Source organism: Heterodontus francisci, chromosome 1 (genome assembly GCF_036365525.1).
Source record: "Heterodontus francisci isolate sHetFra1 chromosome 1, sHetFra1.hap1, whole genome shotgun sequence".
Classification (NCBI taxonomy): domain Eukaryota; kingdom Metazoa; phylum Chordata; class Chondrichthyes; order Heterodontiformes; family Heterodontidae; genus Heterodontus; species Heterodontus francisci.
Window position 1 is genome coordinate 286382743 of NC_090371.1, and position 26755 is coordinate 286409497.

Here is a 26755-nt window from a genome sequence, read left to right on the forward strand (position 1 = left end):
GAAAGAGAGTTAATGTTTCAGGTGTGTAACCTTTCATCAGAGCAGAAGAAAGAATAAGTACATTAGAGATAGTCAGCACGGTTTTGTGACGGGTAGGTCGTGCCTCACAAACCTTATTGAGTTTTTCGAGAAGGTGACCAAACAGGTGGATGAGGGTAAAGCAGTGGATGTGGTGTATATGGATTTCAGTAAGGCGTTTGATAAGGTTCCCCACGGTAGGCTATTGCAGAAAATACGGAAGTATGGGGTTGAAGGTGATTTAGGGCTTTGGATCAGAAATTGGCTAGCTGAAAGAAGACAGAGGGTGGTGGTTGATGGCAAATGTTCATCCTGGAGTTTAGTTACTAGTGGTGTACCGCAAGGATCTGTTTTGGGGCCACTGCTGTTTGTCATTTTTATAAATGACCTGGAAGAGGGTGTAGAAGGGTGGGTTAGTAAATTTGCAGATGACACTAAGGTCGGTGGAGTTGTGGATAGTGCCGAAGGATGTTGTAGGGTACAGAGAGACATAGATAGGCTGCAGAGCTGGGCTGAGAGATGGCAAATGGAGTTTAATGCGGAAAAGTGTGAGGTGATTCACTTTGGAAGGAGTAACAGGAATGCAGAGTACTGGGCTAATGGGAAGATTCTTGGTAGTGTAGATGAACAGAGAGATCTTGGTGTCCAGGTGCATAAATCCCTGAAGGTTGCTAACCAGGTTAATAGGGCTGTTAAGAAGGCATATGGTGTGTTAGCTTTTATTAGTAGGGGGATCGAGTTTAGGAGCCACGAGGTCATGCTGCAGCTGTACAAAACTCTGGTGAGACCGCACCTGGAGTATTGCGTGCAGTTCTGGTCACCGCATTATAGGAAGGATGTGGAAGCTTTGGAAAGGGTGCAGAGGAGATTTACTAGGATGTTGCCTGGTATGGAGGTAAGGTCTTACAAGGAAAGGCTGAGGGACTTGAGGTTGTTTTCGTTAGAGAGAAGGAGTAGGAGAGGTGACTTAATAGAGACATAAGATAATCAGAGGGTTAGATAGGGTGGATAGTGAGAGTCTTTTTCCCCGGATGGTGATGACAAACACGAGGGGACATAGCTTTAAGTTGAGGGGTGATAGATATAGGACAGATGTTAGAGGTAGTTTCTTTACTCAGAGAGTAGTAGGGGCGTGGAACGCCCTGCCTGCAAAAGTAGTGGACTCGCCAACTTTAAGGGCATTTAAGTGGTCATTGGATAGACATATGGATGAAAATGGAATAGTGTAGGTCAGATGGTTTCACAGGTCGGCGCAACATCGAGGGCCGAAGGGCCTGTACTGCGCTGTAATGTTCTAATTCTAATTCTAAAATAAGTGAGGACATTGATGGCAAGGAAATAAATAGAGTTATAGAACCAGAGTCTAAAAAGATGGTTAAACATAAAGTGAGAGGATATCCTCTGCGGACACCTCTGGATTTTTTGCTGAACGGGCAGCTGTCACGTGCCATCCCATTCACGATTTGAAAAGCCGGCGGACCCACGGCAGAAGATAAATTCCTTTTCCGGGGTCTCTGCATTCTTGAAGGTAGAGGGGGGGGGAGCCGTTACAGGGGTCCCATTCTGCATAGTGAAAGGGAGGAGGAAGGGAGATATTCAGGGGTCTCACTCCTCATTCTCAAAGGGAGGAGGGAGTGAGATATTCAGGGGTCTCACTCCTCATTCTCAAAGGGAGGAGGAAGGGAGATATTCAGGGGTCTCACTCCTCATTCTCAAAGGGAGGAGGGAGTGAGATATTCAGGGGTCTCACTCCTCATTCTCAAAGGGAGGAGGGAGGGAGATATTCAGGGGTCTCACTCCTCATTCTCAAAGGGAGGAGGGAGTGAGATATTCAGGGGTCTCACTCCTCATTCTCAAAGGGAGGAGGGAGTGAGATATTCAGGGGTCTCACTCCTCATTCTCAAAGGGAGGAGGGAGTGAGATATTCAGGGGTCTCACTCCTCATTCTCAAAGGGAGGAGGAAGGGAGATATTCAGGGGTCTCACTCCTCATTCTCAAAGGGAGGAGGGAGTGAGATATTCAGGGGTCTCACTCCTCATTCTCAAAGGGAGGAGGAAGGGAGATATTCAGGGGTCTCACTCCTCATTCTCAAAGGGAGGAGGGAGTGAGATATTCAGGGGTCTCACTCCTCATTCTCAAAGGGAGGAGGGAGGGAGATATTCAGGGGTCTCACTCCTCATTCTCAAAGGGAGGAGGGAGTGAGATATTCAGGGGTCTCACTCCTCATTCTCAAAGGGAGGAGGGAGTGAGATATTCAGGGGTCTCACTCCTCATTCTCAAAGGGAGGAGGGAGTGAGATATTCAGGGGTCTCACTCCTCATTCTCAAAGGGAGGAGGAAGGGAGATATTCAGGGGTCTCACTCCTCATTCTCAAAGGGAGGAGGGAGTGAGATATTCAGGGGTCTCACTCCTCATTCTCAAAGGGAGGAGGAAGGGAGATATTCAGGGGTCTCACTCCTCATTCTCAAAGGGAGGAGGGAGTGAGATATTCAGGGGTCTCACTCTGCATTCTCAAAGGGAGGAGGGAGGGAGATATTCAGGGGTCTCACTCTGCATTCTCAAAGGGAGGAGGGAGGGAGATATTCAGGGGTCTCACTCCTCATTCTCAAAGGGAGGAGGGAGGGGGTCTGGGATTGGAGGGAAAGCTCTTCAGGCATGAAGAGAGATACTTTGTATCTTCTCTCCATAAACAGTGTATGCTCTGCATTTATTCGTGTTTGTGAGAGGGCAATGGCACTCTAGACACCCTGTGTGTGGGGAGGGTGCCAGAAAGGGCAGGTGCATTAAGGTCATATGGATGGTGGGGGCAGATGATTCAGCTGGTAGGATGTTGATGTGGTCATGCTGTGCCACTCAGTGTTGGCCAAGATGGGCAATGCCATGGCACGCCACATAGTTGATCCAGGAAAGCAGCTGATGTACTCGTCAATACCAATCCCTGCCCTGTTAGGAAGCTTCGAATACATGAAGGGTTCAACTTTATTTATCACGTGGAAATAGGTATTGCTCATTCTACATTGTGTGATCTTCTGCTGCTGAGGATCCGTATACGCCAGAGGCAAAATCAACAGGCAGGTGCGATCCACGTAGAGGACCCCTGTCGTGAGCAGCAGCCCCCAAGGGGAGCTCATCATTATGGTCGCCGTGCATCTACAGGCCCCACATGACTTGCCATCGGATGTCAGAGCACCAGTGTCAGAGGCGATTGCACGTATAGAGAGGGTGGTGACAAGTCTCTGTGCCCTGCTCAAAGATGACATGCAGCCCATGGGCTTCGGTGGACATTTTATGCCTTTGGTCCTCATAGTGGCAGTGGTTCCCAAGCTTGACGCCTATGCAGCTTTTCAGTGGCCCACCAGAGACCTTTGTGGGGTCACACAGTCAGCAGTGCGCCGCTGCATCAGCGAGATCACCAATGCCCTGCACCAGAGGGCCAGTGAGTATGTTCACGTCAGAACGGACTCTCACAGCCAGGCCCAGAGGGCTATTGGTTTCAGCACCATTGCTGGAGAACCACAAGTTATAATGTTCATGGACTGCACTCATGTGACCATCAGGCCTCCCGCCAGGCTACCAGCTGCAGACATCACCATTAAAGGGATCCTCTCAATCTAGGTGAAGCGGGTATGTGAACACCGCAGATGCTTCATGCAAATCTGTGACCACTTCTCAGGCAGCTGCCATGACACCTGGGTCTTGTGCCAGTTCCGGCTGCCACCGCTGCTCACTGAACTGGCACAGATGGAGGGGTGGCTTCTTGCAGATAAGGGCTATCCCTTGCAGACATGGCTACCGACACCAGTGAGAGACCCCACCACTGCTGAAGAGGAGAGATACAACGCCAGCCACTGAGCTACAAGAGCCACCATTGAGCAGGCAATCAGCATGCTGGAAGAGCGCTTCGCCAGCTTCTTTCTTTGCTGCTCTGCACAACTACACACCCAATAGGGGCCAGACCTGGCATGATGAGGAGAGATGTCAACAGGATTCCTCCTCGGACTATGAAGATGCTGAGGACCTACTACATGAAAGACGCATGGGAGGGCAGATGGCACCCAGGCTCTGCACGCAGGACTAGCAGTGAGCTAGGGATGAACAGCAGTGGCTTATCAGACAAAGGTTGTCTGCTCCATAGGAACCGATATGAGCTGTGCAAGCCACACATCACCCTTGCTCACCTGCTGTGCACCAGTCCACATCTACAGCATCCCCGTGTAAACCATTAGAGGTAGCAGCTGACTGAGCCAATGTCCATGTCACTGCATCCGTGGAGATGCTAATGAGTAATGGTGGCATGGTAATGATGTTATTGCATATGTTGGCTCTCCTGAAGGACCAATGGTGCAAAGGGATGTGACATTGGCGCTACATGCTGGCACACATCATTGACACAGAGAAAAGGACACACATGTTGGTGAGGAACATTTAGTGAAAGATGTATTTACATTGCTGTGACACCCGTGCATTCCCATTTGTGTTAGTGTGTTCTCTGTAAACCTCTGGTAATACCTTTTATGGTCTATTTAAGTCTCACTGAATGTTCCCCCGAGCAGACCGTCAAAGTCATTTGGCGGAATGCCTCATCACCAGAACTTTCAAACAAGCACCAAGACGTAGCTTGGCTGGTGGTGAGAAGGGCCCTCGCCGTCAGATCCTTCATGCACACCCGAAGTCTCGCTCCCTCCGCACAGTGCCCCCGCGTTGGCTGTGGTGGGGAAGAGACGGTCGCCCACCTCCTCCTGGAATGTGCCTTTGCAAAGCAGGTGTGGAAAGAGATGCAGTGGTTTTTGTCAAGGTTCATCCCAAGCAGCTCTGTAACACAGGAGTCTGTGCTCTACGGGCTGTTCCCAGGGACGCACACCGAGACAAACATCAACTGCTGCTGGAGGACTATCAATTCGGTGAAAGACGCCCTTTGGTCTGCCCGAAACTTGCTGGTCTTCCAGCGCAAAGAGTTGTCCACCACCGAATGTTGCAGACTGGCACATTCCAAGGTCCAGGACTACGTGCTGAGGGACCCACTAAAGCTTGGGGCAGCCGCAGCAAAGGCTCAATGGGGAAAGACCACAGTGTAAGGTTCCCCCACCAAGCTAGACTGAGGGGCTGGATCCATGGGAAACCCCTCGAACTGTATCGTTAATATTCTGAATTGCTGTAAATGTAAAACTGTAATTGACATGACAATTGTGAAACGGAAGGGTTGGGAAGAAACTCATGACAGTATTGAAGGAAACTGATCTCCCTTGCAATGTTTGTATTTTTTGGTGCTGTTTGGGAACTGTTTGGCAATGTAATTTTTACAGATTTTTATGAATAAAGTATATTTTGGAAATAAAAAAAAATTTAAGTCTCATGTCCTGGAATATGCATATTACACTTGAGTGGAAGAAGAGGATCGTAACTTCACAGGACACAGCAGGATAAGTATGTGGTAAAGCGGAAAGTGCTGGGGTCACTCAGCAGGTCAGACAGGATCTGTGGAGAGAGAAGCAGAGTTAAAACTTTCTGGTGTGTGAACTTGGTCAAGTTAACTCTGCTTCTCTGTCCACAGATACTGCCTGACCTGCTGGATTTCTGCAGCACTTTCTGCTTTGCTGCCAGATTGACAGCAGCCCCACTCTTCAGCAGTCAGGTAAGTATTTCTTTGGCAGCTGTCAGGAAGCAGGCGCTGGGGCGTTTAAAATAGGGACCTGCTACACAGCTGTCAAAAGGCTCCTCACTGCGCCAGATGTCCTGCCTCCCCCCACGTAATATGAGGAGTGCGGCTCGGTGCCGTGATGCTAATGAGTCCTCACAGGTAATATCGCGGGGGTTCTGCGCCAGCTGCTAAATGCGGGCACCCCGCTGAGTTTAAAGGGCGCTGCCTGAAATTCAGCCCCATGTGTGTACATATCAGCAAAGGATGAACAGCCTGGGTTTCTTTTCTCTTGAAAAATATAAAGCTGATGGGTGACCTAATAGAGGTCTTTAAAATTATGAAAGATTTTGATCGAATGGATACAGAGAGAATGTTTCCACTTGTGGGGAAGAGCATAACTAGAGGCCATCAATATAAGATAGACACCAAGAAATCCAATCAGGAATTCAGGAGAAACTTCTTTATCCAGAGAGTGGTGAGAATGTGGAACTCACTACCACATGCTGTGGTTGAAGTGAATAGTATAGGTGCATTTAAGGGGAAGCTGGAGACGCATATGAGGGAGAAGGAAATAGCGGGTTACAATGATAGAATTAGTTGAGGAAAATCAGGAGGAGGCTGGAGTATAAACGCTAACATGGACTGGTTGGGCCAAATGGCCTGTTTCTGTGCAGTTTCTCCTGTGTAAAAATTAAAGATCCCATCAGATCGGAGAGTCCTAATTCTGACCAAGACTCATTCCTCAATGAATACTGCCAAAAAACAGATTAACTGGGCATCCACCTCACTGCTGAAGTATGATTATTGAAGAACTCTGGAATCCTCAGTCTGTTGGTGATATCTTTTATGCGACAGGGTCCGCCTTCATTTACATCATTGTATATAATGTGCTTTAGATTGTACCATTTCACAAGCAATGCCAGGGTACTTCAGTCAATGAGAACATTCATCACCTCACTGCCCACATGGGGTTCAGAGACTCCTCACTACCCATTCACTTCCCACCAGCTGGTCAGAGGCAGCACCTGGAGGCACAATGAATTTCTCTGCTGTCTTCCTGGGCTGACTGAAGGGGAGGTGGCAGGAAGTCCTGGGAAATGGTGATAAATATTCAACTGGAGGGAGAGTGTTTTGTACCTGTAACCATCCCCTTCTCTCCCCTCTTCCTGTTCTCCCCACCAACCTCTCCTTCCTCTCCTCCCTACCCTCCCTCACCATTCTCTCCATCCAGACAACCCCAAAGACGTACCTATCTGATGTGTGTGTCAGTTGAAACCCTCAGTGGAGGCTCCATTCTGATATTCAGGATAAGCCTGCAGTTGTGTCTATTCCGCACTATCTCACCTTCTCACATATTATACACCCACACCCGTTACACACCCGCCCGTTACACACCCGCCCGTTACACACCCATTATATATCCGTTCGTGACACACCTGTCCGTTTTACATCTATCTGTTACACACACACCCGTTACACGGCTTCCCATTGCACACCCGCACATTGTACACTCAGCACCTTCAACAGTGAGCTAATAGGAGAATAGGAGATGATGGTGGGTGTCTCCATGTGATGGCAGAAGTAGGTCCCTCTGAGACTTTGACTTGAAGATGACATGTTTGTTGATGGGGAACTGAGTTAACGTTTGCTGAAATCAGTAATTTAACAGTCAGACAAGCAGCTCCACAGTGTGGTGGAAGGCTACAGATGATTGGCCAGGCTGGATCTGAAGTGATAAACTGGGATTCGTGTCTCACAGAGATACCTGCACAGTAGTTCCGTAAAGATTGGTGTGCTACAGAATAGACAGAGGCGAAATCTTCTCAATGCATGGTGCTGGTATGGTTTGAACTAGTTAATCTTCAGTATTTGCCCTTCACACATGTAGGAGTTCCAAAGATTTGCCTTTTCCCAATTTGGAAATAAATTCTCCTGAGCTTATTTAAGTTGAACAGTTCCTTCAGAGATTGTGCACTCATTAAAAGTCACTTAATTTTAAAAAATTCATTTATGAGAATGTGGGCATCGCTGACCAGACCAGCATTTATTGCCCATCCCAATTGCCCTTGAGAAGGTGATGGTGAGCTGCCTTCTTGAACCACTGCAGTCCATGTGGGGTAGGTACACCCACAGTGCTGTTAGGAAGGGAGTTCCAGGATTTTGTCCCAGTGACAGTGAAGGAACAGCGATATAGTTCCAAGTCCGGATGGTGTGTGACTTGGAGGGGAACTTGCAGGTGATGACGTCCCCATGCATCTGCTGCCCTTGTCCTTCTAGTTGGTAGAGGTCATGAGTTAGAAAGGTGCTGTCTAAGGAGCCTTGGTACATTGCTGCAGTGCATCTTGTAGATGTTACACAGTGTTGCCACTGTGCGTTTGCGGTGGAGGGAGTGAAGGTTTGTGAATGCGGTACCAATCAAGCAGGCTACATGACCATACAACCATAGAATTAGGAGCAGGAGTAGGCCATTCAGCCCATCGAGCCTGCTCCGACATTTAATAAGATCATGGCTGATCTGTTTCTGTCTCGAATTCCACACTCCCATCTACCCGCGATAATCTTTGATTCCCTTGCCTAACAAGAATCTATCTACCTCCAGGCTGCTTTGTCCTGGATGGTGTTGAGCTTCTTGAATGTTGTTGGAGCTGCACTCATCCAGGCAAGTGGAGAATATTCCATCACACTCCTGACTTGTGCCTTGTAGATGGTGGACAGGCTTTGGGGAGTCAGGAGGTGAGTTACTCGCCGCAGGACTCCTAGCCTCTGATCTGCTCCTGTAGCCATGGTATTTATATGGCTACTCCAGTTCAATTTCTGGTCAATGGTAACCCCCTGGGATGTTGATAGTGGGGGATTCAGCAATCATAATGCCATTGAATGTCAAGGGGAGATGGTTAGATTCTCTCTTGTTGGAGATGGTCATTTCCTGGCACTTGTCTGACATGAATGATACTTGCCACTTATCAGTCCAAGCCTGGATATTTTCCAGGTCTTTGTGCATTTCTACACGGACTGCTTCAGTATCTGAGGAGTCGTGAATGATGCTGAACATTGTGCAATCATCAGCGAACATCCCCACTTCTGACCTTATGATTGAAGGAAGGTCATTGATGAAGCAGCTGAAGATGGTTGGGCCTAGGACACTACCCTGAGGAACTCCTGCAGTGATGTCCTGGAGCTCAGATGATTGACCTCCAACAACCACAGCCATCTTCCTTTGCGCTAGGTATGATTCCAACCAGCAGAGAGATTTCCCCCTTATTCCCATTGACTTCAGTTTTGCTAGGGCTCCTTGATGCCATACTTGGTCAAATGCTGAAATAAAAACAAGAAATGCTGGAAATACTCAGCAGGTCTGGCAGCATCTGTGGAGAGAGAAGCAGAGTTAACGTTTCGAGTCAGTGACCCTTCTTCGGAACTACCTTGATGTCTTGATGTCAAGGACAGTCACTCTCACCTCACTTCTTGAGTTCAGCTCTTTTGTCCATGTTTGAACCAAGGCTGTAATGAGGTCAGGAGCTGAGTGGCCCTGGCGGAACCCAAACTGAGCGTCACTGAACAGGTTATTGCTGAGCATGTGCCGTTTGATAGCACTGTTGATGACACCTTCCATCACTTTACTGATGATTTTCTGCAGTTTGATTTTAGAGCATGACAATGGGTATTTAATGCCCAAACCATCCCAAAAGAAACCAAGGAAACTGTGTGCTAACAAAATGAGGCTAATCAGCATCATTGTGTGTCAGGCTCGAGGTGCTGAATGGCCTCTCCTGTTCCTGTTACTAAATCAGACCTCCAATTGCTCCTTGTCCATTCCCTCCATTGGGCTCAAAACCAATTAATTTCTCATCAGGAATTAGGGTTTTCTGCTGTCCTCCATTGCTCAGCATTATTGATGCCAAACTTTTCCGAGAAAGAGAAGATTGCTGTATCTTAAGTTGGAGTAGTTGTAGCATATAAGGACACACCAAACATTGAATAACTCCACTGTATAATATAACAGCATTGTTGGTGTTCTGTCACTACAGTAATTTTGGAGTTGGCACCGGATTCCTTTTTCAATTCCTTGTACGCTTGTATGTCAGTGTCTCAGAAACTGCATGTATATGTCTGTATATTGTCTGTATAGAGCAAGCTACAATATGTACCACTATGTGACTTTTTACACTGCTACATTTCATTAAATCAAAAACTCCTTTGCACATCCTCCAAGATGTATCGAGCCAACTTTAATTCTGTGCCAATGGATGGGTTTTGAATGGGTTAAAATCTCGCCCCTAAGTTTCTGAATAGCTAGAGAATGTTACTACATCTGAATCAGTAAAGCCAGTTCTAATGAGTGACCTATTGAACTATTGGGATAGATTGTCATCTTCTGGCAGCAGCATGGCCAAGATGGAGAACAGATTGGAAATTGTGACAGGGATGAATCCACTTACACAAAAGGAAGCCATTTGGCCCATCGAGTCAATGCCAGAACCATTGAGATTAACAGTAGGAAAGGCGGCAGGTTGAATGAGGGCTGTGGACTCCTTGCTGCTAGCTTCTCCATTCTGCGCACTGCCCTTTGTAAAGTGGTATGATGGCAGGACTTGTGTAGTTTTTGTAGTGATACAGAAGTTGCTGTATTTCTTACTCGATAATCTTTGCTGGACAGTATTTTAGGATAAATTTTCCTGGTGGGTAATCTAACTCTGGTCATTACATTCATATCTTAATTTTAGGAGCCACCAAAGACATGGGAAAGATGTTGGGTGGCGATGAAGAGAAGGATCCAGACGCTGAGAAAAAGGAAGAAGAAAGATTAGAAGCTATTCGACAAGCAGAGGAAGAACGTGCAGGAAAATACGCAAAAATGGAGGCTGAGCGGGAAGTAATGCGGCAAGGAATCCGCGACAAGGTGGGAAATTGTTTGGTTTGATTTTCTGATTAAAAAGTCAGTAACAACTCATCATAACCATTTGAAGCTACGCACAGTTATTTGATTTAGTGACTTGTTGGATGGTAAATTGCTGGTAATTGTTGAATTTATATTCAGGCTATCCTTGGAATTGCACTTGCGTATTAACAGTACCTTGGTGTGATTTAGACTGCTGGAGGGGAGCAGGAAGGCTCTGCTTTTCTTACAGGCATCACAGACTGCAAGATATAGATTTTTTTAAAGTCACTAGTCAGTCTCATGTGACATTGCATGTGATTAAATCAAAGGATATGGACACGCTGCGAGTTTATTCTCACTGTGTCTCCTTGTCTGCTACTCTCTCTTCCTTTTTCTGTTGCTTTTCTCAATATATCAAGTATGATGGGGTTGTGTTGAGTGTACCTGTGAGTGAAGAGATTGTAGAGAGAAGAAATAACAAAACAGGGACAGTACTGGACTTTAGTTTGTGGTAATGCCCTTGGGATTCACTCTCCTGTATCCTTCAATAATCACAGTGCTGACAGTTTCAACAACTACTTCCTCAAAGAGAACCTCATCCTGTCTGTTTCTGCAACCAATATTGTGCTGACTTATCCTGTGAGAACAAAAGTTATAAAACGAAGTTGGATGTGTTTAGAAGCTCAAACAATGAGGCCCAGCCCATGTCCCCAGTGTGTGTAAAGAAATTGAGGCGGCACAGTGGCGCAGTGGTTAGCGCCGCAGCCTCACAGCTCCAGCGACCCGGGTTCAATTCTTTGTACTGCCTGTGCGGAGTTTGCCAGCTCTCCCTGTGACTGCGTGGGTTTCCGCCAGGTGCTCCAGTTTCCTCCCACAGCCAAAGACTTGCAGGTTGATAGGTAAATTGGCCATTGTAAATTGCCCCTAGTGTAGGTAGGTGGTAGGAGAATTGTGGGGATGTGGTAGGGAATATGGGATTAATGTAGGATTAGTATAAGTGGGTGGTTGTTGGTTGGCACAGACTCGGTGGGCCGAAGGGCCTGTTTCAGTGCTGCATCTCTCTCTCTCTCCATGACTAAAAGGCTTCATGCTGCTGGATTTTCTTGGAGGTATTTTTAATGGAAGTTTTACAAAATTTTAAGTCAGACAAGGTTTCCAGTTGTAATTAACAGCTGGACTATTAAGTACAGCTACAACACTGGCATCTACTCGACAATGTGGAAAATTGCTCAAATGTGTGTCCTGTACACAAAAGCAGGACAAGTCCAACCCGGCTAATTACCGCTCCATCAGTCTACTCTCAATCATCAGTAAAGTGATGGAAGGTGTCATCGACAGTGCTATCAAGCGGCACTTGCTCAACAATAACCTGCTCAGTGACGCTCAGTTTGGGTTCTGCCAGGGCCACTCAGCTCCTGACCTAATTACAGCTTTTGTCCAAACATGGACAAAAGAGCTGAACTCAAGAGGTGAGGTGAGAGTGACTGCGCTTGACATCAAGGCAGCATTTGACCAAGTATGGCATCAAGGAGCCCTAGCAAAACTGGAGTCAATGGGAATCAGAGGGTAAACTCGCCGTTGGTTTGAATCATACCTGGCACAAAGGAAGATGGTTGTGGTTGTTGGAGGTCAATCATCTCAGTCCCAGGACATCACTGCAGGAGTTCCTCAGGATAGTGTCCTAGGCCCAACCATCTTCAGCTGCTTCATCAATGACCTTCCTTCATTCATAAGGTCAGAAGTGGGGATGTTCGCTGATGATTGCACAATGATCAGCACCATTCGTGACTGCTCAGATACTGAAGCAGTCCATGTAGAAATGCAGCAAGACCTGGACAGTATCCAGGCTTGGGCTGATAAGTGGCAAGTAGCATTCGCGCCACACAACTGGCAGGCAATGACCATCTCAAACAAGGGAGAATCTAACCATCTCCCCTTGAAGTTCAATGGCATTACCATCACTGAATCCCCCACTATCAACATCCTGGGGGTTACCATTTACCAGAAACTGATCTGCAGCAGCCCCATAAATACCATGGCTACAAGAGCAGGTCAGAGGCTGGGAATTCTGCGGCGAGTAACTCACCTCCTGACTCCCCAAAGCCTGTCCACCATCTACAAGGCACAAGTCAGGAGTGTGATGGAATACTCTCCACTTGCCTGGATGGGTCCAGCTCCAATAACACTCAAGATGGTCGACACCATCCAGGACAAAGCAGCCCGCTTGACTGGTACTCATCCACAACCTTCAACATTCACTCCCTCCACCACTGTCACACAGTGGCAGCAGTGTGTACTGTCTACAAGATGCACTGCAGCAACGCACCAAAGCTTCTTCAACAGCACCTTCCAAACCTGCGACCTCTACCACTTAGAAGGACAAGGGCAGCAGATGCATGGGAACACCATCACCACCTGCAAGTTCCCCTCCAAACCACACATCATCCTGACTTTGAACTATATCGCCGTTCCTTCACAGTCACTGGGTCAAAATCCTGGAACTCCCTTCCTAACAGCACTGTGGGTGTACCTACCCCACATGGACTGCAGCGGTTCACGAAGGCAGCTCACCACCACCTTCTCAAGGGCAATTAGGGATAGACAACAAATGGTGGCCTAGCCTGTGACGTCCATATCCCACGAACAAATAAAAAAAAGCATGCTCAGTAATTAGTACAAGGGCTGTGCGTGTGGACGACTGCTTTGCATGAACTTTCTAACTTTTGCCAGTTTTGATGAAAGATCACAGACCTGAAACGTTAACTCTGTTTCTTTCTCCACTGATGCTGCCGGACCTGCTGAGTATTTCCAGCACTTTTTGTTTTTATTGCATGAACTTGCATTGTGTTAATTTATAATAGAACACATTGAACCATAACCATAGAGGCTGAGAGCACAGAAAAGGCCCACTGTGTTCATGCTGGCTCTTTCTTCGACCAATCCAACACAAATCTCCCCATTCTGTCCTCTCTCTATAGCCTTAAACCTTCCTCTCTTCAAATATTTTTCTACTCATCCCTTAAAAGATGCAATGATCTGCACTTCAAATACTCCCTGTGGCTAGGCATTTAATCCTCAACAACACTACATCCAGACGTTTCCCCTTGTCCTTGGCCTCGCTTAGAGATCTGTGGATATCACCAGACCCAAAATGGCATCCAATGTATTTCAGGCATCCTTGAGGAGTGGGAGACAGCAGCAGGAAATTGGTGTGTTTTTGCCCCCATTCTGTGCCTGTGTTAGGTGTAGTTGGGTCCAATTTCTGCCCCTCAATTAATGTTGAAGTTAACAAACATCAAGATAAAGAGAAAACAGCAGGAGCCAGAACAGATTTCAAGAGAGACAATCATGCTTGTCAAACCTCATAACATTCTTTGAATGATAACAGGCATGGTAGATGGGGTAAATGCAGTTGATGTGGTGTACACGGACGTAACACAGAAGATTACTAGACAAGGTTAAAGGGTACGGAGTAAAAACAGAAAATGCTGGAAATACTCAGCAGGTCTGGCACCATCTGTGGACAGAGAAACAGAGTTAACGTTTAAGGTCTGTGACCTTTCATCAGAACTGGGGAAAGTTAGAAATGTAACAGGTTTTAAGCAAGGACAGGGGCAGGGAAAGGGGGGAGGAAAGAACAAAAGGGAAGGTCTGTAACAGGGTGGAAAGCAGAAGAGACTAAATGATGAAAGTGCTGATGTTGCAAGGCAAAATGAGATGATAATGAGACAAGTGAAGAAACAAAAGATGCATATAGAGGAGGTGGAAATACAAAACATTTGACATTTCCAGCATTCTCTGTTTTTATTGCAGATTTTCAGCATCTGCAATATTTTGCTTTTATATTAAAGGGTATAGAATTGGGGCAGGATAGAAAAACTGGATTAAAAACTGGTTAAAGAGGGAGAAATCAGAGAGAAAGAATTAAGGGCAGTTTCTCAGTGCTTAGAAGTGGGTTGCAGTGTCCCTCAATTCAGTGCTGAGGTCACTTCTGTTCACTGTGTATCAATGATTTGGATATAGGTCCAGAGGGAGTGCTGTTGAAATTTGCAGATGTTGCCACAACAGGAGATCCAGAAAATCCTTTAGAAAACAAAAGGAAGCTGCAAAGTGATATTGTCAGTGAGTGTGAGGTGATACATGATTTTTTTTTTTTAAAAAGCAGTGATTATACTGTGAATGGAAGTAGGCTCAGGGTCGGGGAAGAGCAGAGGGATTTGGGGTACAGGACATTAAAAGCAGCACCTCACAATAAGGCTGTAATTTTCTTTTAAAAAGTTAATGGAATTCTAGGCTCGACCACAAAATATACAGATGAGCTGATATAAAACTTTCTTTAGACCACTGTATGCAGTATTGGGTTCCATGCTATAGGAAGCATACTGAGGCTTTACAGACAGTACACAGATTCACTGAGGGCTGTATGGTCTGAGAAAATACAAATATGCAGGAAGACAATTTTTCAAGTCTTTCTTTGTTAGAACATAGATTACAGGGCAATATATGTGCTTAAAATGATGGAATGAAGGAACATTGGAACAGGAGGAGGCCATTCAGCCCCTCGAGACTGTTCCACCATTCAGTTAGATCATGACGGCTCTCAGATTTAAAATTAATGATATAGCATCAGTTGCCGTTTGCAGAAGAGAGTTCCAAACATCTACCATCCTTTGCATGAAATGTTTCCAAATCTCACTCCTGGTCTGGCTCTAATTTTTATGATATCTCCCCTAGTCCTGGACTCCCTAACCAGTGAAAATAGTTTCTCTCTATCTACCCCATCTGTTCACTTTAATATCTTTGATCCGATCACTCCTTAAACTTCTAAATTCCAGGATATACAAGTTGGCATAGCCATGCATCATAATTTAACTCTTAGCATTTTTTCTTATTCGTTCATAGGATGCTGGCATCGCTGGCCAGGCCAGTATTTATTGCCCATCCTTAATTGCCCTTGAGCTGCCTTCTTGAACCGCTGCAGTCCATGTGGGGTAGGTACACCCACAGTGCTGTTAGGAAGGGAGTTCCAGGATTTTGACCCAGTGACAGTGAAGGAACGGCGACAAGGGCGGCACAGTGGCGCAGTGGTTAGCACCGCAGCCTCACAACTCCAGCGACCCGGGTTCAATTCCGGGTACTGCCTGTGCGGAGTTTGCAAGTTCTCCCTGTGTCTGCGTGGGTTTCCTCCGGGTGCTCCGGTTTCCTCCCACAGCCAAAGACTTGCAGGTTGATAGGTAAATTGGCCATTATAAATTGCCACGAGTATAGGTAGGTGGTAGGGGAATATAGAGACAGGTGGGGATGTGGTGGGAATATGGGATTAGTGTAGGATTAGTATAAATGGGAGGTTAATGGTCGGCACAGACTCGGTGGGCCGAAGGGCCTGTTTCAGTGCTGTATCTCTAAATCTAAATGGTTCCAAATCAGGATGGTTTGTGGCTTGGAGGGGAACTTGCATGTGATGATGTTCCCATGCAGCTGCTGCCCTTGTCCTTGTAGGTGGAAGAGGTTGCAGGTTTGGAAGGTGCTGTCTAAGGAGCCTTGGTGTGTTGCTGCAGTGCATCTTGTAGATGGTACACACTGCTGCCACTGTGCGTCGGTGGTGGAGGGAGTGAATGTTTTTAGATGGGGTGCCAATCAAGCGGGCTGTTTTGTCCTGTTTGGTGTCGAACTTCTCGAGTGTTGTTGGAGCTGCACCCATCCAGGCAAGTGGAGAGTATCCCATCACACTCCTGACTTATGCCTTGTAGATGGTGGACAGGCTTTGGGGAGTCAGGAAGTGAGTTACTCGCCACAGAATTCCCAGCCACAGACCTACTCTTATTTATTTGGTATTTATGTGGCTACTCCAGTTCAGCTTCTGGTCAATGGTAGCCCCCAGATATTGATAGTGGGGGATTTGACGATGGTAATGTCATTGAATGTCAAGGGGAGATGGTTAGATTCTCTCTTGTTGGAGATGGTCATTGCCTGGCACTTGTGTGGTGTGAATGTTACTTGCCACTTATCAGCCCAAGCCTGAATGTTGTCCAGCTCTTGCTGCATTTCTACATGGACTGCTTCAGCATCTGAGGAGTCGTGAATGGTGCTGAAAATTGTGTAACCATCAGTGAACATTCCCTCTTCTGACCTTATGATGGAGAGAAGGTCATTGATGAAGCAGCTGAAGATGGTTTGGCCTAGGACACTACCCTGAGGAACTCCTGCAGTGATGTCCTGAGCTCAGATGATTGACCTCCAACAACCACAACCATCTTCCCTTGCGCTAGGTATGACTCCAACCAGTGGAGAGTTTTCCCCTTGATTCCCATTGACTTCAGTTTTGCTAGGGTTCCTTGATGCCATATTCTCTCAAATGCTACCTTGATGTTAAGAGCAGTCACTCTCACCTCACCTTTTGAGTTCAGCTCTTTTATCCATGTTTGAACCAAGGCTGTGATGAGGTCAGGAGCTGAGTGGCTCTGGCGGAATCCAAACTGAGTGGCATTGAGCAGGTTGTTGCTAAGCAAGTGCCGCTTGATGGCACTGTCGATGACACCTTCCATCACTTTACTGATGATTGAGAGTAGACTGATGGGGCGGTAATTGGCCGGGTTGGACTTGTCCTGCTTTTTGTGGACAGGGCAATTTTCCACGTTGCCGAATAGCTTGGCAAGTTCTGGAGCACAGGTCCAGGTATTATTCTGGTAAATGTACGCTGCACTCCCTCCAAGGTCAATATATCCTTCCTAGGGTGTGCTGCCCAGAACTGCTCACAGTTTTGTTCATTCACTTAATCTATCAATAGCTCTTTGTAATTTTATATTTCTTTCTACCCTGCTTATAATGCTGCCCATCATTGTGTAATTGGCAAATTTTGAAATGTGACTTTCTATTCCATCATCTAAATCATTTATAAATATGGTGAATGTTTGAGGCCTCAACACAGATCCCTCGAGGACACCACTAGTTACATCCTGCCAATCATCCCTTCTCTCCGACAATTCCCAACCTGCTTTCCTGACTCTCTACCTAGGAGTTTTACAGATTCAAAACTCTGTCACAGGTATAATCAATTAGCATTGACCTTTTCTGAGAATAAAACACAGGTAGAGGTAATCAGTTGGCTTCAAAATGCAGCTGGTGTTTTATGTTTGAAAATTGAAGTAACAGTAAATGAATAAAAGCACTCTGTAGCCTGATGGCCCAGCATATCCCCAACTCTACCAGTACAATTAAGCCAGGAGGTCAATGCTGATTCAATGAGGAGTGAAGGAGGTCATGCCAGGAGCAGCACCAGGCATACCTAAAAATGAGGTGCCAACCTGGTGAAGCTACAACACAGGACTACATGCATGCTAAACAGCAAAAGCAGCATGCTATCGACAGAGTTAAGCAATTCCACAATCAGTAGACCAGATCAAAGCTCTGCAGTCCTGCCACATCAAGTTGTATTGTCTGAGGCAGACGGTAAAAGCACAGTGTGGCTTTCATGCAGAGAGATCGACCGTTGACATGCTGTTCTCCCTTCATCAGATACAGGAGAAATGCCGCGAACAACAGATGCCCCTCTACATTGCTTTCATTGATCTCACCAAAGCCTTTGACCTCGTCAGCAGACGTGGTCTCTTCAGACTACTAGAAAAGATCGGATGCCCACCAAAGCTACTAAGTATCATCACCTCATTCCATGACAATATGAAAGGCACAATTCAGCATAGCGACGCCTCATCAGACCCCTTTCCTATCCTGAGTGGCGTGAAACAGGGCTGTGTTCTCACACCCACACTCTTCGGGATTTTCTTCTCCCTGCTGCTTTCACATGCGTTCTAGTCTTCAGAAGAAGGAATTTTCCTCCACACAAGATCAGGGGGCAGGTTGTTCAACCTTGCCCATCTAAGAGCGAAGTCCAAAGTACGGAAAGTCCTCATCAGGGAACTCCTCTTTGCTGACGATGCTGCTTTAACATCTCACACTGAAGAGTGCCTGCAGAGTCTTATCGACAAGTTTGCGGCTGCCTGCAATGAATTTGGCCTAACCATCAGCCTCAAGAAAACAAACATCATGGGACAGGACGTCAGAAATGCTCCATCCATCAATATTGGCGACCACGCTCTGGAGGTGGTTCAAGGGTTCACCTACCTAGGCTCAACTATCACCAGTAACCTGTCTCTCGATGCAGAAATCAACAAGCGCATGGGTAAGGCTTCCACTGCTATGTCCAGACTGGCCAAGAGAGTGTGGGAAAATGGCGCACTGACACGGAACACAAAAGTCCGAGTGTATCAGGCCTGTGTCCTCAGTACCTTGCTCTATGGCAGCGAGGCCTGGACAACATATGTCAGCCAAGAGCGACGTCTCAATTCATTCTATCTTCGCTGCCTCTGGAGAATACTTGGCATCAGGTGGCAGGACCGTATCTCCAACACAGAAGTCCTCGAGGCGGCCAATATCCCCAGCTTATACACACTACTGAGTCAGCGGCGCTTGAGATGGCTTGGCCATGTGAGCCGCATGGAAGATGGCAGGATCCCCAAAGACATATTGTACAGTGAGCTCGCCACTGGTATCAGACCCACCGGTCGTCCATGTCACCACTTTAAAGACGTCTGCAAACGCGACATGAAATCCTGTGACATTGATCACAAGTCATGGGAGTCAGTTGCCAGCGTTCGCCAGAGCTGGCGGGCAGCCATAAAGACAGGGCTAAAATGTGGTGAGTCGAAGAGACTTAGTAGTTGGCAGGAAAAAAGACAGAGGCGCAAGGGGAGAGCCAACTGTGCAACAGCCCCGACAAACAAATTTCTCTGCAGCACCTAGGGCGGCACAGTGGCGCAGTGGTTAGCACTGCAGCCTCACAGCTCCAGGGACCCGGGTTCGATTCTGGGTACTGCCTGTGTGGAGTTTGCAAGTTCTCCCTGTGTCTGCGTGGGTTTTCTCCGGGTGCTCCGGTTTCCTCCCACAAGCCAAAAAGACTTGCAGGTTGGTAGGTAAATTGGCCATTATAAATTGTCACTAGTATAAGTAGGTGGTAGGGAAATATAGGGACAGGTGGGGATGTTTGGTAGGAATATGGGATTAGTGTAGGATTAGTATAAATGGGTGGTTGATGGTCGGCACAGACTCGGTGGGCCGAAGGGCCTGTTTCAGTGCTGTATATCTAATCTAAAAATCTAATCTAATCACCTGTGGAAGAGCCTGTCACTCCAGAATTGGCCTTTATAGCCACTCCAGGCGCTGCTTCACAAACCACTGACCACCTCCAGGCACGTATCCATTGTCTCTCGAGATAAGGAGGCCCAAAAGAAAAGAAGAAAGAAGAAACAGCATGCTATAGACAGAGTTAAGCAATTCCACAATCAGTAGACCAGATCAAAGCTCTGCAGTCCTGCCACATCAAGTTGTATTGTCTGAGGCAGACGGTAAAACAACTAACCGGAGGGGGAGACTCCACAACGATCCTCATCCTCAACGATGGGGGAGCCCAGCACATCAGTACAAAAGACAAGGCTGAAACATTTGCAACTATCTTCAGCCAGAAGTGCCGAGTGGATGATCCACCTTGGTCTCCACCTGAGGTCCCCAGCGTCACACATGCCAGTCTTCAGCCACTAAAATAAAAGCAAAATACTGCGGATGCTGGAAATCTGAAATAAAAACAAGAAGTGCTGGAACCGCTCAGCAGGTCTGGCAGCATCTATGGAAAGAGAAACAGAGTTAACGTTTCGGGTCAGTGACCCTTCTTCGGAACTGTTCCAAAGAAGGGTCACTGACCCGAAACGTTAACTCTGCTTCTCTTTCCACAGATGCTGCCAGACCTGCTGAGTGGTTCCAGCATTTCTTGTTTTTATTCCAGTCTTCAGCCAATCTGATTCACTCCATAAGATATCAAGAAATGGATGAAGGCATTGGATACAGAAAAGGCTATGGGCCCTGACAACATCTTGTCAATAGTACTGAAGACCTGCGCTCCAGAACTTGCCGTGCCCCTAGCCAAGCTGTTCCAGTACAGCTACAACACTGGCATCAACCCGACAATGTGAAAATTTGCCCAGGTATGTCCTGTACACAAAAAGCAAGACAAGTCCAATCCAGCCAATTACTGACCCATCAGTCTATTCTCAATCATCAGCAAAGAGATGGAAAGTGTCATCGACAGTGCTATCAAGCAGCACTTACTCAGCAATAACCTGCTCAAAGATGCTCAGTTTGGGTTCTGCCAGGACCACTCAGCTCCAGACTTTATTACAGCCTTGGTCCAAACATGAACTAAAGAGATGAATTCCAGAGGTGAAGTGAGAGTGACTGCCCTTGACAGCATTTGACAAAATGTGGCATCAAGGAGCCCTAGCAAAATTGAAGCCAATAGGAATCGGGGGGAAAGTCTCCACTGGTAGAAGTCATATCTAGCACAAAGGAAGATGATGTGGTTGTTAGAGGCCAATCATCCCAGCCTCAGGACATCACTATAGGAGTTCCTCAGGGTAATGTCCTCGGCCCAACCATTTTCAGCTGCTTCATCAATGACCTTCTCTCCATCATAAGGTCAGAAGTGGGGATGTTCAATGATGATTGCACAATGTTCAGTAGCATTTGCAACTCCTCAGATACTGAAACATTCCATGCCCACATGCAGCAAGAGCTGGACAATATCCAGGCCTGGGCTGATAAGTGGCAAGTTACATTCGAGCCAGACAAGTGCCAGGCAATGTCCATCTCCAACAAGAGAGAATCTAACCATCTCCCCTTGACATTCAATGGCATTATCATCGCTGAATCCCCCACCATCAACATCTGGGGGCTTACCATTGACTTCAGAAATTTAATTGGAGAAGCCATAAAAATACTGTGGCTATAAGAGTAGGTCAGTGGCTGGGAATTCTGTGGTGAGTAACTCACCTCCTGACTCCCCAAAGCCTGTCCACCATCTACAAGGCACAAGTCAGGAGTGTGATGGAATACTCTCACTTGCCTGGATGGGTGCAGCTCCAACAACACTCAAGAAGCTTGAAAACCATCCAGGACAAAACGGCCCGCTTGATTGGCACCCCATCCACAACCTTAAACATTCACTCCCTTTACCACAGTGGCAGCAGTGTGTACCATCTACAAGATGCACTGCAGCAACACACCAAGGCTCCATCGACAGCCGCTCTCTGACCCCAGCCCCTCTCTGACCCCAGTTTTCTCTGACCCCAGCCGCTCTCTGACCCCAGTTTTCTCTGACCCCAGCCGCTCTCTGACCACAGTTTTCTCTGACCCCAGTTTTCTCTGGCCCCAGCCGCTCTCTGACCCCAGTTTTCTCTGACCCCAGCCGCCCTCTGACCCCAGTTTTCTCTGACCCCAGCTGCTCTCTGACCCCAGTTTTCTCTGACCCCAGCCACTCTCTGACCCCAGCCGCTCTCTGACCCCAGTTTTCTCTGTCTCTAGCCGCTCTCTGACCCCAGTTGCTGAACTACATTGGCTCCTGGTCCGGCAGTGCCCCAAAGTTAAAATTCTCATCCTTGTTTTCAAATCTCCTCCATGGCCTCGCCCCTCCCTATCTCTAATATCCTGCAGCCCCATACCCTTTCAATTCTTGTCTCTTGCACATCCAATTTTAATCAGTCCACCATTGCGGCTGTACCTTTAGTGCCTGGGTCCTAAGCTCTGGAATTCTCTCCCAACACATCTGACCCTTTCTCCTCCTTTAAGACACTCTTTAACACCTGTATCTTTGATACTTGTCCTAATATCTCCTTACGTGGCTCAGTTTCATCTTACATTTATCTAGTGCCTATAACATAGTAAAACATCTAAAGGTGCTTCACAGGAACAATTATCAAACAAAATTTGACACCGGTCCACATCAGGAGATATTAGGGCAGATGAGCAAATGTTTGGACAAAGAATGAGGTTTTAAGGAGCATCTTAAAGGAGAAAGTGAGACAGACAATGATAGAAGTGAAGGGGCGAGAGAGAGAGGGAAATATAGCAGACTGCAATCCTCTGAGAGTTGAAAGCTGATGCTAGTTTCAGGTGCTGCCTAGTGAAAACTGAGAGAATTGATGGTAAATGAAATGAAAGTAATTAAATAGTTGGCCATACTGTACCTTAGACAGAATCATCTCTAGGTACCCTCAGTTTTCTCCTATTACACCCTCCACCTCCATACAGACAGCCTGAGGCAAGTTCCAAGTTAACAGAAGTGCCACAAAGATGTTGATAGTGACCTATTCAAGTGCTGGAGAACATTCAGCAAATGGCTGATTATCAACACTACAATATCCAGCTCTACAGAGCCAGAATTCAAAGCACGTTTAATCAGCATAACATCAGGTTAAGGAGGAAAAGATGTATTTAATGATGTCCATTCATGCTAGCTCTTTACCAGCTCCAGACACCAATACTTGTATTGAAGTGGAGTGAGGTTACATCGAATGAACATTCCTGAATGAGAAGAAAAACAAAATGCTGACACATTTCAAATCATGTCTTCTTAAATGGAATTCATTGCTGCTCAAACGAGATTCTGTAAATCTGCAATCTTGTTTTCTATTTCTATTGCATTTGGTAGAAAGTAGGATTGTCACAAATTTATCAAGACGTTCTCTGTAAAAACTCCCCTCCAGGGTTAAAGAATCAGTTCTTCAGCCTGTTAATGAAGTAGGTTAATAATGGACACTGCTGGTCGATCTTCATTTTTGCATATTTTTTCCAATCTCAGAATGTGAGATAAATCGGCACAAACATGTTTAAAATTCAATTACTATCATTGACACAACACTGAAATGGAAAAAGCTTCTTAAAGTAACGGTAATTTTAACATAACCCCCTGGTAGGGACAGGCTGAGTTCAAGTCAAATCCCCTGTGTTACACCCGCCCGATTTTACTGACCTCAAATCAAGATATAAAAGCAGATGGATGGAAAAAGGGGTTTCAACCCAAACTCAGCCAATTCCACATGGGCGCATGAGGTTAAAATTGGGGCTAACATGTTGTCTTTGCAATGCTGTTTCCCATTTGGAATAAACTGGTGAGCAATAAACAGCAAGCAGAAAGTGCCACAGAATAGAGATTATCACTGCTCACTGCAAGCATGCAATCACCATATTAATGTTCACTCAGTAACAATGTATATTGCGACAGAAAGGAGCCGCAGATAAGCTGCAGAGAATGACATCATAAATAATAAATCTGCTGGGTTTACTTCAAAGCAGACAGGCAAATGATTTGAATATTAGGCCATGGGTGAGAATTTCTGTGCATAATTAATTCAAAGCAGTTAGATATTTATTTTTGACAAATTGATGAATATCCTATATCCTTCATGGCTGTTTCTAAATGTTTTATTTTTATGAAGAGCTTTTAAAAACTGTAGCAAGGTCCCGAGGTCTCTGAACAGACACATCCATCAGAGATCTTTATTCCTTCATCTGAACTGAGAGGAGTATTGGAGAGATCAGGAACTTAGCAAATTCATTCTCCCTCACAGCTGAAGAACAATGAATGTCCTTTTCATTTCATTTGATCAGTGACCTTTGATCCTGTTCCAGGTGGGTTTTGAGTAAAATAGCTGTAACTAATTCTAGAGCTTCAGGCCAGGGAGTGTGTAACACCGTTCGGGTGGTGGTGAAGGATAAGGAAGGAGATGTACCTGTTGACCATACCTTCTTCATTATGAAAATCCTTATTGATTGCTGTGGATTCCAAGTTGCAGACATCTTCTGCCTGCAGGACTTCCCCAGCAGTGGATATTTCGACATGACGTTCGAGAACATGGCGGATGCATCAAGTTCCTGAAGGTGTTCAAGGAGAAGGGAAACCAGGCGCCGCTGTCCATCCTCAAAGCGGAGCCGCTCTTCATGCTGCCGTCACAACGTGATCGGGTGGTGACAATTCACCTCTATAATCCCCATGTTCCGGTGGTGGATGTACTCACCTTCCTCGCCAGGTACGTCGAGGTGGCCGGCAGCAGCACTGATGTCAAGGACCCATTTGGGATTTGGACCAGAAAGCAGAAGGTCAAGGTGACCTTGAAGGTCGATGCCAATGGAGCCATCATCCATCCTCCCTCCAGCTTCGCTATCGGGGGATGTTGAGGCTTCTTTGTCTATGCGGGGCAGCCCAGAGTTTGTCGCACCTGTGGTAAATCTGGTCATGTGGCAGCTAACTGCAGCACAGTCGGCTGCAAGAACCACAAGAAGGAAGGCCATCAGACCAAGGACTGTAAGCAGAGTAAGTGTTGCAACCTGTGCGGTGAGGCAGGCCACCTCTACAAAACCTGCCCCAAATGCTGCCTCAGTTATGCTCAGGCGGCAAGTTCCAGGAAAGGCCGGGAGAAGGAATGGTGAATGCGTCTGGTGCTGGGAGGGAAACAAACAACCCTCTCCGAAGTGAGGAGAGTCTACCTGAGAAGGAGAAGAAAGGGGAGGCAGCTGCAACCAGCGACCCAACACCTACCCCGTGCCCGGAAACCCCTCCTCTACAGACAGAATCAATGGAGGAGGAGGCAGCAGATGGACAAACTGGTCAGTGGCAGGTGGTACAAAGGAAAACCACAAAGAAAAACCTCCAAAAAAGTAACAGGCCACCACCCAAACCAGTGGCAAGAGGAGGCTACCGTTTGAGACAGACTACAGCAGCTCCTCCTCACTGGACGAGGAAGGGCCGGAACGACGGCACCTGCAAAAGAAGCGGCGGAGCTCAAAGGAGCTGGAAGATAAAGACGCCCAGCTCCGGGGCCCTGGAAGCTGTGATTGGCCCAGCGCGCCTCAAACCCAAAGCGTCAAACCCAGTGAGATGCCCTGTGCACCTCAGTTCCGGGACACCGAGGGCAACGAAGCGTCTGGCGCACTCCAGCACCGGGAAGCCGGGAGCAGTGATGTCTTTGAGGAGGAACAGAGGGGAAAGGCACCAACTGGAGAGGACAGCCCAAGCCTTGCTGCCTACAAGACCCCCCCCAATGTCACCCCACTGGAATAAACCTCTGATGAGAAACCAGGAGGGGTTTCTGAGCCCAGTGAATGTGAAACAGTTTGCGTACACTATGGGTATGCAGGAATATACCCAAGGACTGGGTCTAGCAAGGACAACTGGTGTGGGAAGCAACAACCAACTTTAAAATGGGTATAAAGATTGCTTCGATTAACATGCGTAGCATTAAATCCACTACGCGATGTCTTTCAACCTTGGATTACCTCGCCAAGGTCAAAGCCGACCTACTGTTTCTGCAGGAGTGTGGAATACCACACCTCAGCACCTACAGGCAGTGGTTGCGATGGTGGTCCCACGGGCCATCGATCTGGTCAGGGGGTAATGATTGCCGTACCTCCGGCCTGGGTATTCTGCTGCGGGGAGGTAACTTCACCATCTCCGAAGTTAAGGAGGTGGTGGGCGGTCACCTCCTCGTAGCAGACGTGATGTACAACAACGCTCCACTCTGGTTGATCAACGTGTACGCCCCGGTTCAATGCAGTGAGCGACTGACCATCTTCCAGCAGCTCCCACTGCTGCTGGCGACGTCCAGGCCGGTCATCCTAGGCGGTGACTTCAACTGCATTATCGATGCAGCTGGACGATCCGGCAGTGATGACAGCAAACTGGACGCTACGTCCAGATTCCTAATAGAAACAGTAAAAGATGCCAAACTGCACGACATCTTCAGCAAACCTGCAGACGGAGCGCAGCGTAGATACACCTGGTCAAGACCGGACGGGTCTGCCCGTTCCAGGATTGACTTCCTGTTTGTGGTCCGTGCCTTCATGGTCAGATCCATCGATGTCAAGCCGGTGTTCTTCTCTGACCACTGCCTCTTACTGGCCGACTGTCACTTACAGGACGACCAGCGGGTTGGCAGAGGGATATGGAAGCTCAATGCCACACTGCTAACCCCAGAGAACATTGAGGAACTCAAAAGGGATTACAAAGGTTGGAGAACTGTGAAACCCCTCTTTGAGTCTCCGGTACACTGGTGGGAGGCAATCAATGAGAACATCAAGAGGTTCTTTATCCTCAAAGGTATTCAGAGGGCGAGAGAGACAAACAGACAGACAGAGGGAAATGTCCCAAATCCAGAAAAGTACGCAAAATCTGCTTCGGCTGCAGACGATGGGGGTCAAGGTCAAGGAGGACCTCCAAGAGGTGAAGAGCCAGCAGGCCTCACTCTTTGCCACGGAGGCCTCCAAGATCATCTTCCGGTTCAGAGCCCGCTCCGTTGAGCAGGATGAGACATGCTCGCGTTACTTCTTCCAAAAGGTAC

General features: G+C 47.1%; 1 protein-coding gene across 1 annotated transcript in view; it reads left to right on the forward strand.

The window, feature by feature from the left end:
* The first annotated feature begins 5770 nt into the window (after window positions 1-5770).
* LOC137373064 (complexin-1) overlaps window positions 5771-26755 on the forward strand; it is a 59040-nt gene continuing 38055 nt past the window's right edge. Inside the window, exons 1-3 of the mRNA XM_068037914.1 lie at window positions 5771-5815; window positions 10021-10150; window positions 10381-10556. Of these exons, the coding sequence (XP_067894015.1) occupies window positions 5771-5815; window positions 10021-10150; window positions 10381-10556 (351 nt within the window). The remainder of the gene's footprint in view (window positions 5816-10020; window positions 10151-10380; window positions 10557-26755) is intronic.